General features: G+C 42.4%; 1 protein-coding gene across 3 annotated transcripts in view; it reads right to left on the reverse strand.

The window, feature by feature from the left end:
- The window catches only part of kcnab2a (potassium voltage-gated channel subfamily A regulatory beta subunit 2a), an 84,709-nt gene that overhangs the window by 22,683 nt on the left and 43,189 nt on the right, over positions 1-18,837 (reverse strand). The window contains exon 1 of one of the 3 annotated variants that reach the window (XM_070959334.1): positions 7,547-9,804. The exons of the other annotated variants lie outside the window; for them this stretch is intronic. Within the exon in view, the coding sequence (XP_070815435.1) occupies positions 7,547-7,758 (212 nt within the window). The 5' untranslated portion in view covers positions 7,759-9,804. Of the gene's footprint in view, positions 1-7,546; positions 9,805-18,837 lie in introns of those variants that run through there. 3 annotated transcript variants of the gene reach the window in all.

The following is an 18,837-nucleotide window of genomic DNA, read 5'->3' on the forward strand; positions in this document are numbered from 1 at the left end:
CACCTCGACACAGGGATATACCCCTACCCAAGACCCTCTAAACTGTTGATCCTTACAAATACTTTCAACAATCTTTCGGCCTTCAAAGCTCATACATTACATGTTTTTGGTATAGGCGCCGTAAAATAAATGAGAGATCTCACGATGGGATCTCACTCAAACATGAGAATCAGCCACTTAATGTATGTACAGGGTTATGCACAAAAGGCTGGATGAAAGTATGGCAGCAAAAATGACTCAGTTACATACCTTCAGCTCATTAATTAGAGCTGAATGTATGTAAACACTCTTCTCTGAGCCAATCAGGGACAATTATTTTTTGGGAAATACTCCTTTGAGTGTCAGCCATGATTTTCTTTTTGGGTCAGGTGAGGCTGCCATTATGCTCCTGTCAAAACTGAAGTGGATTGTGACCAAATAGAAGAGCCGCACTGAGCCGAGACTGAGTTCACGCTGGCTTGTGCACATTTTCCACTGCCGAGGCATCAACAGCCGAGATGGAGACGTCTGCAACTGGTCAAAAATGCAATGCCTTTACTTCCAGGCTGCATATTTCATCAAAGCTCTACAGTTGTGAGGATGTTAACTTCTTACTGTGAGGGACCCTCTGGTCATTTCATTTCTCTGGGTGTGACTTGAAAGATTTGTTATCTCCCATGGAAGCCATTAAATGAACACACGTCCAGTTATACACTGTATACTTGTATATTTGCTTACAGCGTAATATCTGATAGCAGACTGAGAACATGTTGAATGTGATTTCATTTTGACTAAATCAACTTCATTCACGCAGCCGGAAACAGAGCCACTGGCACTGAAGCACTTTAAAACTGTTGTCAATGGCTGTTTATTTATTTATTTATGCATTTTTTTTTATACTGAGGCATTAACAGATTGTGGGCTCAGAGGGTTTTCCTGTGGCTGAATTTGTTTTTCTTCTAACTCGGGCGTTTTCAGAGGCTCTTGTCTGGGGATAAATCTGCCAGTGCCCACAGGGATGGAAAATCTTCTGCTATATGCTGAAGAAGAATGATGGAGAAACTTATTAGAGCCTGTGGGGGGATTCCAAGGCTTATACTGTAATGTCACACTCAGCTGTGCTCCACCATCCTCACATGCCTTTAAACTGAACATCATTGCCAAAGGACACTGATAGAGTACATTCACTGACACTTCAAAATGCCCAGGTTCTCAGGCTCCAGCTTCTTAAATGAGAATATTTTCCGATTTTCCTTAGTTTTCTATGATTGTAAACTGAGTATCTTTGGGTTTTGGACTGTTGATCAGACAAAATAAGAAGCCTGAAGGGGTTATGCTGGGCTTTGGGAATTGTGACAGACATTTTTCACAATATTCAGGCACTTTCAACAAAGATTAATCACTAATGAAAGTAACTGTTTGTTGCAGCTAGGGTGTCACATGTTTTACATGATCATATGATTGCAAGCACTTGAGCTGACAGCTACCAGCTGGATGAAACTAACAGAAATGTCATATTTCCATCACTATTCCATCACGGTTTGACTGGTCCTCTTTTAATGATGTGCTCTTGCTGTGGCCCCTTCTTCTTCTTCTGCTATGGTTTAATGGCACCTGAGTGGATAATTAGCACCACCAGCCATTTATCTTGAGGCGCTTAACTTCCCATACTCACATAATAATGGTGGTTGGAAATGCACATTGCTTTGCATTTTCATTTGCTGTTTTTCTGTAAAGTAGAATAAAATGTGTGCTGCATGTGGACGCTGGCTAATGTAAAAAATGCTACAACAAATACAAAGTGAATTATGTGTGTTTCCATCAGCTGGTTGAGGCAAAAATAGACTGTTCACCCGATGTTCTAATGTCAGGAATAACTAGGCTGTCCAGACCTGACTGTTGCTGGACAGGTTCTTTTGTTTCAGCTCATATGAGACCATATTTCCTGCTTTATAAGGGCAGGTTTCATGAGTGTGACAGCCATAGTTGCAGCCCTAATCACAAATAAGCTAAGAGGTTTACATAAAAGGCCCAAAGTCTAATAACAAGCTTACACAGTATCAGTAGACCATCTTGCAAACAAAAATGGGATTGCATTGGGAGCTGTAAATGTTTAAAAGCAAACTGGTGCCATCTGCCTAATTAAAGAAATGTTAAGGTTAAATATTCATACTACGAATGACTAAGCACGATGCTGTGGGGTAGATGGGATTTTTCACTGCTGACCTGTGCTCCACCACTTTCTGAAATAAGACGAAGCTCTGGCCTCCCGCTACAGTGTAGCCTCACTTCTATTTGTGCTGCAATTTGTCCTCAATCAGTGCCTCACACATTACGTAACATGCAGTTCAAATGCTTCTCATGCAGAAAGAAAAGCTGCACACAAATTTAATTGTCAAAATAAGACTGTTGAGTCAGTGCTCATTTATGCACCAAAGCTTACCTCCTTACTGTAAGCAGAATAACAGTCGAGTGTGGCAGCTTGAGCACATATATGCTGAATTTTGGACTAAATCTGTATTTTAACTGGGTCCAACACATGATTGTTGGACCCTTTCTCTACCGATTCGATGCTATCATGATGCTTGGGTGCCCATTCGATATATATATATCATGCACTTCTAGAGACTGCATGACTTGTGAGTCATATTTCAAAAAAACAATGCACATCACATGTCAGTCAGTCTTTCATTCCAGCAACATTGTTGCTATGCTGCATATGAAAGTGGTAAATAAAACACTTTTTGAAGTAAACTGCTTTTTGTTGCCTACTGTTCAGCCCTAATTCATGCTCACACACACATTATGAAACAATATAGACTAACTACAGTGCAGATACTGCGTGTATAAAGGACTTCTGCCTCTTCTTGGCAGTGTACGGCAGAATTAATAAATCCAGGCTATTTCTAGAGCATTTCAGAAAATAACATGTAGAGAGAGATGAGTGGTGCTAACACACACGCACACACGCAAAGACTCTAATTAAACTCTATCAGCGAGGCAAAGAAAGAACAGCTGTCTTCATTTTCTCCTTCAACATAGCACATGTGAGTCTCGCACATGCAGACATGCTTATAGACACATAGGCAAAATATTCCACAACAAACCCGCCCAACTCACTCGCTTTCTTATGCACCAAGACAGACAAATCCTCAGTACATGTACGGTAGTGAAACACAAGGCTACATCAATAAATGAACCGTTCCACCGTTTGGCAATTCCCTCTACATGCCCAGAGCAAACAGATGGCGAATGTTCTGTGTGCATTTAAGATGGTACCTTAAGATGGTGAATGTGTCCTGAAACCTGCGCTGTGGATGAGTCTTAATATTTACATCAGAGTGGCCAAAGTGTAGTGCTGTGTGTATGTGTTCTGTTCAATGTCCACGGTCTATTTATGATTCATATTTCAACAGGGAGCACAGGCTGTGGAAAGCTGGCTCCCTGATGAAGAGCCCTCAGAATGCAGGAAAACGTCCCAGCATGCACCCACACTCACGACGCCCCAAATCTCACACCCACAGCTTTTGTCACCCAAGCCTGAGCGATACTTGCTTTTGCATGTGTGTAACAAAATACTGGATAGATGATGCTCAGTTTTATCTCTCTGAAAAAAATTTTTTAAAGGATGGCGATGACAGAAATATACCCCCAATTCAATTTTCTTGATGTAAATACAGCTAATAATACAATAAGGATGCATGAAACCTGTATGCTGATGATTGGTGTGTACATGTTGAGTGTACATCTTTGTCGTTCTCCTCCCATATCTGTCTTCAGAAATTCTGCCATCTGTTACTTCAAGTAACTGCAAGGTGCACCAAATGAAAACAGAACTGGTGGGACGGGCTTTTCAAAGTAGCGTCTTATCTCCGTCTTTGATTATGATACATCACAACTTCACACAACACTGTGGTGGGACTTAAATGCCATCCGCTTACACAACACTGCCAGTAGCTATTTACTGTGGCTGTGACTCACTGTCAACTTTACAACCAAAAGTGGACCTCCAGAGATGTGAGGAATCCTACTGACAGCCTGGACTGTGGCGAGTTTACTTGTAGATTTTCACCAGGATGGGAGGTGAGTCAGCTCTGATTTACATGGCCACTGCAGTAAAAGATACTGAGTGCAACACAGCAGAAGTATTTTGGAACTGATACACACTGTGAAAAAGAACAATACTCTGACCAAACAAAAAAAAACCCTCCTGAAGCACAAATGTTATCCTCAGCATTTTATAGTGAGCTCTTACACTGAGTGTGCACAAAGCACAAAAATGGCAGTCCAAATGAAAAGTGATACGTATTCAAACTTATTCGCCTCAGAATCACTTCGCAGCAGTTTATTTGCTACGCCTAAGCAAATAAACCTGGCTTTTGTAAAACTGAGCCATTCCCTCAAGACCCTTACTGGGTTTGGCTGTTTGAGAGAGGAGCTGATAACTGGACTGTGAAAAGCAGGGGCTTTATGGGATTGACGCCCCACCTGCATTGCCTTCCCAATCTCCCAGATATTCTTCCATTCCCTGCGCAAGACTACTTTACATAATCATAAGCCATTTTGTGTGCATCATTAATTCAGTCCTGACTGAAGCCATTTAATCATTCCTTGGAGGAGGTGCAGGCTCACAGTCAAGCCTGATGATTTTAACCAGTCATGTCATGCAGGCCCAGTGTCACATTACAGAACGGCTCAGTCTTTGGTGAGGAGGCCCACTAAAGCTGCCGCAATCTCTCCATACCTTGAAAAGATGTTCATGCCAGGTTTCATTGGCCTTGTGGGGGGGGTCATTTCATAACCTGCAGCCTTGCCAATAGATGTAGACTGACAGTCTTGATTCAAGCTCAAGGCTGCCATTCAAGGGAACCAAGAGGACTGTATGCAAATGAAGCTGATCTGAATTTCACACTGCTATTCTGCAGCGTGGATAATCATGGAAAGTTTTGTTGGGTGGATAAGCCCAGACTGTATTCTTTTGGGGAACAGTTCTGAATTTGTATATAGAATAAAATAACGTCTACAGCTGTCAAGCTGGAAGATGAAAAACGGAGTTTAACAAAGAAACAATCTCGTGCTCTGGGATGAAAGGAGAAACGCATGGCCACGTTAAATGGCTTGCGAGCTTCAACTCCGAGAGGCATGTTTGAAAGATACACAGTGACATGAGCACAGATCACTCCAGCCTACTGTACTTCCTCTTGGGCATGGTGCCTACACCAGCACTAACCTTAGCACTCTCCCTTTCTTCCTCTCTCGCCTTGCTTCCCTTTCATTCGCATCTCTTCAGAACCACAGAACAATATGTTGCACCCCCGGCGCATGCATCCCTAAGCCTCATGCTGCATTTAGGCCTGCATTACCTTCAGTTTACATCAGACACACAAACATAGAGCCCCTTATGTGCTTTGGACTACACAGCGGAAGCGAAGAACACAAACAGCCGCTGGCCCCCCAAGCTGAAAACGACTTTACTCATTCAATATCATTAGCCTCAATAATGACAGTGTGCCAACATGGCGAGGCAGCCGCCAGCGAATCAGATGCAAAGCATTGCAATGTGCCCTCAGACAATAGTACTGAGGCTGGGTAATGCGTTTCCACAAATCAACGCCCGATCTGTCTGTCAGCAATCAACATACCAGTCATTTTTCACCCCAAAAGCAGATTCTGCTTCGAGGGCATCACCTTGGACTTTTCTTCTTAAGATTTGTGGCATGAAAAACATTATTTGAGGAGATAAACAATTTATTTAGATATTAACACTTCTATCAGAAATTTTACAAGCCTTTAATGGCGGCTCTTTGTTAGCCTCTATATTGTGTGATTTCTTCTGCGGTTTCATATCTAATATTACTTTGTACTCAAGGGTGTTCAATCATATTAATTTTCAATCAGAAAACACCTTTTAGCAAAACACACACAAAAAAAACAAACGCTAACACTTTGCTACTCAAATCAATGCTTAAAACATGGAAGACGACCACAGTATTGATCAATATTTGTATAAATCATCATAATAAGCTGCTATTTAGAACAGAGTATGAACAAACACAAGCAGGAAATATGTATCTTGCGATGTTTACAGCTGTGCTACAGCGTATGGATGCAGGTCTTTGGTGAAAGCTTGTGGTTTTAAGTCATTTTAAAGGCTGAATGAACTCTGCGATACGAAGCAGATACACTGTATTAACAGCCAGCGTGCTGCAGATCATAATGTACTGTACCTCACCACACTGAAAAGTAATGTGAACTCATTTTCTCACCAACACAGCCTACAGATTTTGTGTTCCTCCTCTGCTGTTAAATTTGTCATTTGCTCCTCTCCGCTCAGTGCTTCAATATGCATTAAAACATACTCCACTTCATAAGCTGCTCCCTTTTCAGCCCTGGTGTCAAAGATGGAATAATCTGAATATTTTACCACACAAATAGAAGACACTGGCATGCTTTTCTGAAAGTAAACCTTTGCCTAAATGTTAAATATGGGGTATGGTAGATCATTTGTCTTCATGTCCCTCAGGGTTTCCACAGACACACAGGCTAAAAAAATCCCATAAATAACTAACCTTTTCATCCACAATGTCAGAATGAAAGCACCAGAACTGTAAATACTACAATAGCGCAGTAATCAGTAATCAACTGACTGAAGGGGTGGCATGAATATTCAATGCAGCATCATGTCAACATACAATGTTGTGGGCAAAAGCAATAATTATGCAAAGTGTTTGTTTTCACGGCACGTCAGGGACACTCCTTAATATGACAGAAAGGGGTATTCTAACAGTGACAGCCACTTTATGAAGCTCTGACTCAGTGATTGGAAGTATATCTGATTTGAATCTGTTTCGAAGTTGAACAAAAGACTCTGCAGTGATAATAATTAATAGAAACCCATTTTATAAGAAATTTAAAACTGCGGCATCAGTATAAGGCAGACAAACACAAAAATGGTGTTTTATGATAACTGTATTTCTGCACTTGGGAGGCTAATCTGGGAAAATACTAATTAGTTTCCCCTTTAAATCTGAACAAAGGCAGCTTATTGTACTTTGTAACTCCTGCACAAATCGGATTAGACGTCAGTGGCCACCAACTTAATTTAAATTACATGCCAACCACTTAGCTTTACCACTAACATCCATATATATTATAATTTGCTCATTTTTCCTTCTGAGATCTTGCAGTTTTTGAGGCTCAATCCATAAAAAAACTACAGGCAAATAAAAGTTTGGAGAGGATAACTGATTAGTGACTGTCACAGTGAAGCACCTCTGGTAACTGGTAACTGTCATCGATCTTAAACTGGTGGGGTTTGGCAGTTCTGAACGGACAGTGGGAGGAATGAAAACTGGCAACGAAATGGCAAATAGTGAAAAATGGTCCGTCACCGTCATGTGCTGTAGCCTGAGCCAAAGAATTTGATAGTTATCATTCTAAATCTACTTCAGCAGGGGGAGATAAATCCTGTATTTTACGATCCACTCAAATCTTTCATTTCACTGTGAGTCAGAAATTTTATGGGCAAAACTTACAGCGACCAGTGAACACTTCAGACATGCCCTACCTATACTTCATGCCAGTCTTCATGCTTTGCTCGCTGGAGGAAGGCACACTCTGAACAGAGAGTTGTCCCAGGCTGCGAGCCACCATCGCCACTGCTCTGAACTTGCTGCGGGTGCCTGTGTTGGGGCTGTTGGCATTCTGTCGGTTTAGCCGATCCTCCGTGTTGCGGCTCACACCCCCACGATGGTCCGTGCACACTAATGACACCTGCATCCTGGCTTTTGGCCGGCTGTCCCAATTGTAGATACACTTAATTAAACCTCCACTGGCTAAATCAGGTAGGTCAAACTCCCAGAGGTGGAAAGCTGCAGTTCAGTTTGTAGGATGCAACTGCTGTGAATGTAGCACACACTGTGCCTCTACAAGAAATCACTGCCCAGTTGCTTAAGTGACCGACCAGCTCACAATGCTGAGTAAAAAAAGAGTTGCAGAAGGGTGGGAGTGCAGATCAGAATGTAATGAAGCGGTGAAGTATCGCAGATCATGTGAAAACAAAATCCTCTCAAAGGAAATCCAAATCCAAGCACATTACAGCATCTGTGCCTCAGCTGGTGTGAGAAAATGTGCAATCACTGCAGACTTCAGGTACATAAAACGCAGGTCCAGTACAAAGCTATAAATAACAGAAAAATCTAAATCTTCTAAAAACCAAAGTCCAAAAAAATCAGCGCTTTAATGAATTCCTCTCTGCAAGTTTTTCCTTGACTCATCCGGGTGTCCTCCTCTTGCTTTATCATTTGATCAGAGGCTCATCAGAGGCTGACAGGCAGATTTAGAGTCTTGCAATTTCCTTTCAAAGCGGAGCTTGGTGCTAGAGATAACACCTCTTGCTGCCAAGCTTTAAGAGTGGAAACGCATAGATCCACACAAAGAAATGGAGAGAATAAAACACGAATACACAGTTCCAGGAGGTGTTCATCTCCCCTTCTGAATCCGCCGTGACAGTTGCGCTGGCTGCTGAATATTCTAGTGAATACTACTGCATGTTAGCAAAAGGGCAACCTCACATTCACTTCTCAGCTCTGACCATTGCCTGGATTAAACTTACATCTGTATGCCTTGTGCTCAGTGTAAAGCGGCACGGTGCACACAGGCAAGAGATGGGAGGAGAGAGAGTGAGAGAGGGAGGGAGGGAGGGAGGGAATGTGGTGGGAGGGATATGAGGAGAGGCTATGAGGAGGAATATTCAGAGAGCTACAGCAGCGTGAGAGCAAGGCATTGAAATCTGTTGTGTTTCCAGCAGCTCTCTCAAGAAAAGGGTAGTGCTCTTCTTTGTCCATATGCTGCCCTGCAGTATGGTTTAATATAGTTAATTCTGTCTGAAGAAAAAGAGGATGGCTGAACGCTCAGTGGTCAGGACTTTGCAATAGCCTATGGTCCCAGAAAAGGGGGCTCTCACGTGGATCTGTTCAACTGGCCATGAAATATTCATTATGTAACTTTATCTGTGACAATATACGTCCACGGCAGGGCTGTCACAGACATAACCGAGATTCTGCTTTTTTGTGCTTTATTCCTTGTGCCCGGACGATAATACTGCATGTGATTAAAAGAAATGATTTCATCTGGCATATTCTTAAACTTAGCAAAGCAATGATTAAGGTTGCAGGACACAGCTCCTGTGTGCTACTGTTAAATATTTTTCATTACTGGTAAGCAGACACTGATCTGATGAACAATAAAAGCATTCTGAGTCAGCGCAGGTAGTAAGCGTGAATGGTGAAAATATGATAATGGTTGGGGGTTGAAAGTAAACACCACAGTAATTGGACGCAATGCAAGAGTGGCTGCAGATTGAAGAGACAGTAGATGAGACACATGCTCCCAGTAATATAATACTGAAGCTTATCTGAGGGGACCAGCTAGTGTGTCGGGGAGATAATTAAAAGAGATGCCATCAGGAGCAGACATGTATAGTAAAGCAGTGGAAGAGGCGACCTCCATCAAAGGAATCCAGCAAACAGGCTGTTGCTAACTGACAGCCCTATTCTTGGAGCTATGACCTTTTGGTCTCCAGGACTTAAATAGAACCCTGAGGGGAAAGGTGGCTTAATTCAACACAAATCTGATTTAAATTTCACACTGCGAGTGGAGAAGCCAAGCTGAAGAAGACCTTTTCCAACGGTCCTCCTTCTTCCAACAAAGACGAAGTGAGTTTGTGTTTAAAGGGGATGCCTTGGTACTGACATCATATTGAATGTATGACGGCAAATCCATCTCAGCAGCAGCAGCAGCAGAAGCACCATACGGGCAAGATGGATGGGCTCTTGGCAGTGTTATGTACTGCACTTTGGGTCGGGGTGATGGGGAACCTATCTGGGGCTGATGCCATACCCTCCACCAACTCTCTCTGCTCATTTTGACTGATGAGCAGTTGAGCATGAGGGGAGTCTGACCTGGCGTCCCTCTACCACGGGGTACGGTCCATACGCTCACCGCAAGTGCTGCAGAAACGTGATGCCGCGATTGCCGGCCCCAGGAGTTGTGACATGGGGACAGTACGGAGAAGTGGGAGAGGCCGGAGACAGGAGTTCAGGCTGAACAGATACAGTGACGGTCTTGTGATCCACGCTAAGCACAAAATCCCACAGACCCAGCTAGATATGGGGACATCCAGCCTAAGGCACATTTAGCAATAATCAAGCAATGAGGTAAAATAAAACCTATTTGTTCAGTTAGAACCTCCATTACACGGTGTATTGTTTGGGGTTTTACTACTCTGCCATGGCTTTTCATGGCTGCTGAAATCATATGACAACTGATTTCTTTTACTACACCATTTAAGTCCTTTGCCAACCCTTGATTCATCTGCGTCTGAAAATCTCCACATTTATTGACTAGCGTGCAATGCGAAGTAATCAATACAGGCATGCATCACCCGACAGGCTGGCGATCCATCACCTAAATGAATCTATAGCTCAACCATTTTTCACATGCAAACCACATTGCACTAGCCGTATTCGTAATCTTTATTCACTGTAAGGGTCATGTAAAAAGTTAAAATAAAAATGACATGACACCACATGCACGGAAACCTTGTAATTAATAAATACACTAGGAGCTATAAACTGCCACAAATATATGCCAACAGAGTGAGCAACAAACAGGCTCAATCCAATAAACCATGACTGTCACACTTACTATGATTTAATAATTCACAACAGGCACATCTGCCAACTTTCTTCAGATTGACAGCACGCGTTTCATTTCCCTTTGACTATATCTAGTAAACAAAAAAAGGACCCAAAGACCAAACAAACAGAAGAGACGATCATTAAAGATGACTGACACCTTATCATTGCATGGTGACGTGCGGCTCTCTTGAAAAAATCACAGTGTTAGCAGGCGTTCACTGCGAGCATGCCTCAGTGACATTTTAAGGGTCTACACCTACTGCTGTCAAGCGAAAAGATGATTAGTGAAACCGTTTATATTTAGTTAGAAACCTGCGACCTTGTTCCACATGTGCCCACTTATCAACGTGTAACACTCCCGCAGTGCACTTGCGCCTTTGCTGAAGGGAAGGTCTTTCAATTGCATGACAAAAAGCACCTCTGTGTTTATTGTATTACTGAAGTTTTCACTTGCATGACACATCAAATTGCACCACAGAGGACGTGTTGCCTCCTGGACTGCTCGCGAACCCCGAGTGAAAGTCAGTCTGAACAAACTGTGACACTTTAATCAGGACTTCTTCTTCTCAACGCTATTGTAGAGCGAACACTGGCCTGAACTGAGAGCTGCTTTGTGTTCATTCATCAGAGTCTGTTGGAGCAAATTTGGAATGAACCCCTATTCATTGCGAGTCACAAGATAAATCAGTCATAAAGGATGCTGAACTAAAAATAAGAAACTCTGATCTCCACATAATGCCTCAGAGTGTGGCTTTTAAATTGCTCATTAGTGACATTGTGTTTAGGGTGCACACGGAAAGGCTGAGTCAGGGTTTAATCAAAGCGGTGCATGGCTGTTCTTTAATGATAAAAATTCATTTCTCTATCAGTGCAGATGCAAAGAAGTGGACAATACCTGAAAACCAAACCTATCAGTTCCCATTATTAGTGCTGGACACAGTAGCTGGTGATAATGGTACTGAACAAATCTCAGAGTAAAGAAAAGAAATCCATCTCCTCCCACTCCACTATTTATAATAATGCCCCCCCCCCCACCCCCCCCTTGTGTGGTGGCCTTTGTCTCCTTGCTTTGATTAAGTGCCTGATTTGTGGTTATCCAAAAATCTACTGAGCTGCTAGAATCCCTCTCAGACACTCAATCACTGTGAGCGAACGCTGAGTCCTGATAGGGCCCTGCACTTCATTCAACATGTGGGGGAGGAGGAGGACAGAGATATATAGCAGCAGAACATGTGTGTTCCTCTGATCACGACTACAGCCGGGTGAAATTCACAAATACCAACAACAGTCTTTTTCAGGAGTGTGAAGAGTCTTGGAAACATCAATATTGAGATTCACATTCACCGTACAGCCCAACAGCTGCAAACAAAAGCAGTATCCCACTTACTGGCAATCCTACATCGCTTATCACCAACACTAGAAGAGAAAGCTGAACACACACACACACACACACACACACACACACACACACACACACACACACACACACACACACACACACACACACACACACACACACACACACACACACACACACACACACACACACACACACACACACACAATTAAAATGATTGGATTTGTTCTGGTCATCCTTGCAGCTTGGGTCGACAGGAAAGTTGGCAATCAATGATGCCATACCATAATGAATCCTCAGTGGTCCGCCCTGGCCGTACAGGAGTGTTCGTTTCGACAGCTGCCCTCTCTCAAACTACAGCGCACGCACTGCAGCTAAGGAGCACTGTGGCAGAAAGGGGAAAACAACTACTGTAATCGACAGAGCGTTAGAAACTACTCTGACCACAGAGGTACTGTGGGGTACAGTCATGAGCAGTGATCCTTCACCACGACGGCAGCATTAGCTCTAAAAATAGGCACTGGCTCTCTGAATCAATTCTACACAGTGAGCCTGGACAAAATACACAGAATGCCTTTAGCCACTGTGAGGGGAAAGGGACTCCCAAATTTGACATTTGTCACCGCAGAGAGCGCCTCGTGCGGTCTTTTCACTAATTTGCTCTCAGGGGCAGTCTGGGTTCCTCCATCAAGCTGGGATTGGCACATCGGGGGCTGCTACAGAGTGCGAGGCCTGAACTGTCCAAACTAGTTTAGAGGGCACTGGCTTTCCGCAGCCCTCTGTAGACATGGCTGCACAAAGCCTCTGATAAGGACTCCTTTCAAATCTACAATTAAATGAAGGTATAACTTCTTAAAAACCTTCAAGCTGGGTAAACAGAATAACCCATACTCATGAATATTAAAGTCACAGAGAGTTTGACTGCTTCATCTAAATCTAGTTCAGCCTTTGCCTGCGTACATCTGTCATAGTTAACTTAAGTAAGATTATCCACAGGCACCTGTCCAGGACAATGTCATCTGTGGCAGGTGGTGATTGTTAGTGGGGTGTACGACCGGCTACAGAGAATGACCACAGTTGTATCATGTGTAACTGTTGGCCAGCTGTCCACTGGAGGTTTAAGTTCCACTGAATGAGGGTTTAATTGAACGGCATTACTGAGGATTCGAGTAACCCAGTGAAAAGGATGGCGTCCCTCAGATGGGGGTGGTGAGGGAAGTGCGCGTGTGCGCAAGGGAGTGGGTGAAAGGGCTTAAGAGAGAGAGTTAATGGAAAGTGAAGTGAGGTCACACAGACTGACAGTGTTGATCGACAGATGTGGTAATGCTTTTCTAGCAGCTTAATACATCAAGAGTCTCTCTGTGTGTCTAAACATTTATAATGGCTCACCGCTTCATCACTGTAATGAGGATGTAATTAACTGAAGCACATATATTGGATAGGTATTACAACATTGTATCTATAGGTTATCTTAGCACGAGTGTTTTGTGGCTAGACAAAATAACAACTGTACTAATTGCTGATCTGATTGATCTCAAATGTAAAAACAAGGTTTTAAATAGCTGCAATAGAAATACAAAGAATGCCGAAAATGAGGTTTAGCTGAGGTTAAATACTATCTCAGTGATTCTGGGAATTCCTGAGGAAACAGAGGAGTGAAGAGAGACACGGGTCACATCTGCGGGCAGCGAGTGCTGTAATTCTTAACTCTCCAGTGAACATGACAGATTCCCAGCAGACAGCAGGGCTCAGGAGGAGATGTCGTTTCAGCTGTCCCCGCTGACACATCTAACGGAGCAGGAGAGCTGAGACAATCAGAAATAGAGGACAGGGAAGCCCTGTTCTTATGTAATATAAAGTCATTACTATGCCTTTTGGCTTTAGCTAAAAGGCTCTGTGATAAAATAAATTCTATGTTATTCTAAATTCGGGAAACAGTGACTATAAACAGCACATTTGCATGATGCTGTTTATACTCTAAACAGATACAAAAGAAGATTACTATAAGCAGATACATATCTCAGAAACACTGTATTTTTCATATAGTGTGCAGTAGAGTGAAGGCACATTGTGAGTTTAAGTAAAAATGTTGACCATCACCAAAAGCAGAGGGGATTTCAGCATCACTGCTTGTGTAACAAGGTGTGCTTAAACCAAACAGGGCTGAGTTACACGGTCCCTTGCTAATCTGAGGGAAGAGAGAGTGAATGGAGGAAGCAGAATAATCTGTCCTGGTCAATGGGAGATTGTCCTGCCTGCCTGTGTGCATTAGTACCGAAGGGAACGTTTGCATGGAAAAACACTGCTAGGCAGAAATGTTTTCTATTGCACGCATTTCAATGGAAAGACGTGACTGCAGGCTCCTGGAGCTCTGGCATCCTGTGTCCAAGAGTGTTTTGAGTCGTTTGAGTTCAAAAGCCGGTGAGGGGACATAGTCTAGAGCCCACAGTCTTAAAAAAAAATTTAAGACACGACAAGCCGTCTTTTCAAAAATCTACAGAAAGGAGCATTACAGCGTCTTATAGAGGTATTCAACAGCAATGATGATGTGTTACTTCACATCTGGTTTTGTTAATGTAAACAACACTTGAACACAGTGTGTTCTTCTGGACTAAACGACTAAATGGTCGATGATTGGGCATTTTATTTCGTCAACTACTGAAATCAAATGTGGTATATTGCAGGGGTCAATTCTGTTCTGTCCTGACTACTGTTACAACATGTCATTTGCTAACATAACGTCTCTTTCTATGTTTTTGTAATCAAATTTTACAAACTAATTAACATTTTTCTACCAAAGTTGGCTAAAAATGGTTTCACAGAAGAGGAAGAAGAAGCATCATTTACAGAATAAAAAAAGCTCGAGCACTGTGTCAAAACAACTAACAGCTTGGTGAGTCTTTTTTTAGGGAAAGATTGCAGCCGGTGGTGCCGCGTTATTTTCACACAGGTAGCTACTCAGCAACTGGCTGAATAGAGGATAAGTCAAATGCAAACCCTGACAGAAAATGGACAGTTTGCAGCTGTACTTTCACACATTTAGTCAACACTGAAAATCTTCAATTAGCCAGAAGAAGACAGATGTCAGCAGCTGTTCCATTCTTGTTTATATAAATATGTGTATTAACTCAGATTTTTAATTAATAGATCACCCTCATTTACCATGGTGTGATCATACTCCTAATACTCTCAAAATGGACAGTGGTTGCATCTGTCCTGTTTCAGCAAAAAAGAAAATAAGATTTGAATCCAAATTACTGCAAAATTGACTGATATAGTATACTATATAGCATAGAGTGCGAGCGAACAACCAGTTGGAAAGAACCGTTTTATAACGGTCTTCTGGTAATGACGATCCACACATCTATTACACTCAATGACCCATTGCTTGATAGCAAATGCCATTTGAACATAAGCTTTTGAGTGTTCTGTCATATTACTGTCAAATCAAAGTGGTTAAACCAAGCTTATGAAACAGATGGTTGCTATTTATTTCTCAGCTAGTGATTCCGTGTCCCTGGCTGGCCTCTACCAGTAGAACATACAGACACAAAGCTGCTCTATAATGTGATCAGGCTGCTGTTGGTAAATCCCTGACCTAGCCTTTCTGAGAGGTCAAACTAGCTTTGACCTTTTGCCTGGTGGTCCAGGCCTGATGTCTCAGTCTACGCCACATTGTGACCTTAAAATAACAATAGAACAATCTGAGAGGAAATATCAGGCAGACCACAATATACACAAATGCTACCGCTTAACAGCAAAAACCAAGAAGGGAAATAGGAGACAGACAAAAAGAAAAATACACAAGTAAAGTGTTTGTTTGTACAAAAAGAAATTAGGTCAAAGCTGCAGTTTGGGAGAAGTACATTGAGTCAGAGAGGATACTGAGTTTCCTCAATCATAAAACCAATAAATATGAAGACCATTCAAGTATCAGAAGACAGAGCATGAGAAATGTAGGACACAGCCAGGAGAGCGTTTCCTACAGTATCAAATTCACAATGAAGTAACAGAAGGAAATATGATGACAGGTTTAATTTAAAATAAGTAGATAAAACGCTTTAGGCATGACCTGTGTTTTCTGCTTTACAGCACAGCAACACCTGCATTAAACAAGGTCAGGACCTGGTTCTTCCTGCATTTCTGAAAGATCAGTCAAGCGAGAAACTGAAAACTTCCCTCTCCAATAAATATGCAAGCAGGACCAGAAAACCACAGAAATGTACTAAAAGCTTTGGTGAACGTTCCCTCTTCACCGGGATCGCCTCGTGAATGAAAAACACTTTTTGCTAAGTATTCCCTACCTGCAACCTACGGGGGGAATTGCAAGAACAACACTTTCCTGCATGTGACGATTTACATCCATCATATTTTCTGTTGTCTAAGGACCCATTGTTATTTATTAGGGCACCACACCAGCAGAGACAGGAAAGCTAATCAAAGTACGATTTCCAACAAATGTAACACTGATGCAGCACATTCGGCCGTTCAGTGAGATGCTCACGACAGAAGGACAGCAATAGATATGGCCCTGGGAGAACTTTTAAACAAACAAAACTTCACATTTTATTCGGAGACAAAACTTGACAGTTTCGGAAATGAGTGCTGAATGTTGTTAAGTAACGACTTTATGGGATCCAAAGTGACAGTGGCACATTCTAAAGCCTGAGTGTCTAAAAGGCTGGGGACAGTGGAGAGGGCCTCCTACGTCCTGTCACTACTGGGTATTCATAAAGTACAGAGCATTCGCCCTGCAGCCTCCAGTGACACACACACACACACTATCATACACACAGACACACACACTGTAAGACATGAAGAAAAAGGCACGCTAAAAGCAGAAAGCCTTGCAAGTATATGTTAACAGAAGTGTAAATCATCACCAGCTAGGCTTAATTAAAAACAACATGTCCTGAAACACAGCTTCCAGCGCATTCAGCAGCATGAAGGACAGAACAGGTATAAAGGTGCTCTAACTATTTCTATTTGTGGAGTAGCAACAACATGACCTGTGTTTTACATAGGATTCAAATAATTGCTAAACTGAAAAAGAATCAATACAAAAAGCCTGATTGTCTGGGACGCACTCGCTGCTTTGAACATCATCTGATGGTGATATCTGTAATGGAAATGGAAGGGATGGAAATTGGATCACTGAAGGAGTAGCACTTAAAAGACCTTTTATTTCTCAAGAATTTGGTTAAAATATGTCAAATAAAAGCAACAGTAACTACATGTTTGACGAGGCTACGACCCCTTTCTTGACATAAATGAGAGACATCAAAGTAAAAACTCTGGTGTAACACAAGCAAATACAAAGGCTCAAACATCAGAAAGCTGCATCGTAAAGCAGCAGTAGCCAATTACGTCAATGACCAATGACGCTATTTCTTAGTGCAATAATCCAAAATGAAACCACACACACATAGCTAAAAATGATGTACTGACCCATAGATTGTGATCATGAGGATATCTGGTTTTGCTCCCATAAATGAGAGACTTAAATTGAAAAACAACAATCAAAACAAGCTAGAATTGTGTAATCTCTGGCATTCCCACCTCTTCCGCCCACACAATACTTCTGACTAGAACATTTTGACAAGCCGTCACACTCGGCCAGCCAGAGATGGCTTAAGGAAGAACTGGAGAGGTCACCACTGGAAACCAAATCTATATCACTCCAAAGCCCTAAACATCATCTCCCACTCTGGCAACGAAGATAAAGCGCGGCCACTTCTGCGGCTTTCATCAATGGAGCAGGATTGCGAGGCGGTGGGCTTGAGGTAAAATAGTGGATGAACAGGTTAAGCTGCAGCCCGTTCAGCTGTATCCAGCTGCAGCTGTGGATACGAGTCTGTGGCTAAATTTAGCTCTGGAGTAGGGGATCGCCTGAAGAAAAACGTCACAGTTGCCCAAGCTGACACACATGCTGCAGTGCTGCCAAGATTGAGAAAAAAATATCTAATAACAGTTTAGAGTGGCTCAGTGTAGATTCATGTCCACAGCAAAAGGTTTGTGTGTATATATCAGTGAGAAATAAGCAAATGGGACCGAGAGTAGTGTGTCTGTGAGATTAAGAGAGAGAGAGAGACAAATGTTAAGACATTAAGAAAACATGTTTGAAAGAGGCTTTGAAGCAGAAGCAATGAACTTAAAATAATAATAAGACCTAAGACTTTATTGTGCATTGACATGGAAATTTGTCTTGCATCTCAAGATCCAACAAGCATCAGATCAACATAATATGGCATAAAAACAGCTAAACATAAACGAAATCCCAGCCTAAAAGGCCATCTTCAACAATCACACAGCCCTATGCGAGGCCCATGCTGCCACCTGGTGGCACAGCTGCTATCTTACATGGCTTTAGGCACGTTTTGTTTCAATAGCAAGCTGAGCTCACGAGGAACTGATATATATTAGAAATAGTTGGCCAGGATGTTCAACAGTGTAGGGCTGCAGAGAATGCTGTACTTGACAGTTCAGTGAATGCATTATGGCACTGAGTGCAGCAGGAGGCATTTACAACGTGCAACAGCTCCCGCTGCTAACATGCAACATCTGCACCATCTAGTGGAAATCAGCTGTTACTAACAGACCTGCTCAACAGGGGCTCAAATGATCGCATTTCACCCTGAGGATGTAATGTACAGTAAATTCAGCACACTGGGGGGTTTCATGCGATCAATGTTTGCTCAAACTTGCATAAGATCTGAGATGAATTTGATGAACTGATCAGTTGTCTGACTGCTGGTCAGACAAAACAAAGCATTTGAAGAAATTGTGAACAAATTTTAATAC

This window comes from Chaetodon trifascialis, chromosome 3 (assembly GCF_039877785.1).
Source record: "Chaetodon trifascialis isolate fChaTrf1 chromosome 3, fChaTrf1.hap1, whole genome shotgun sequence".
Taxonomy (NCBI): Eukaryota; Metazoa; Chordata; class Actinopteri; order Chaetodontiformes; family Chaetodontidae; genus Chaetodon; species Chaetodon trifascialis.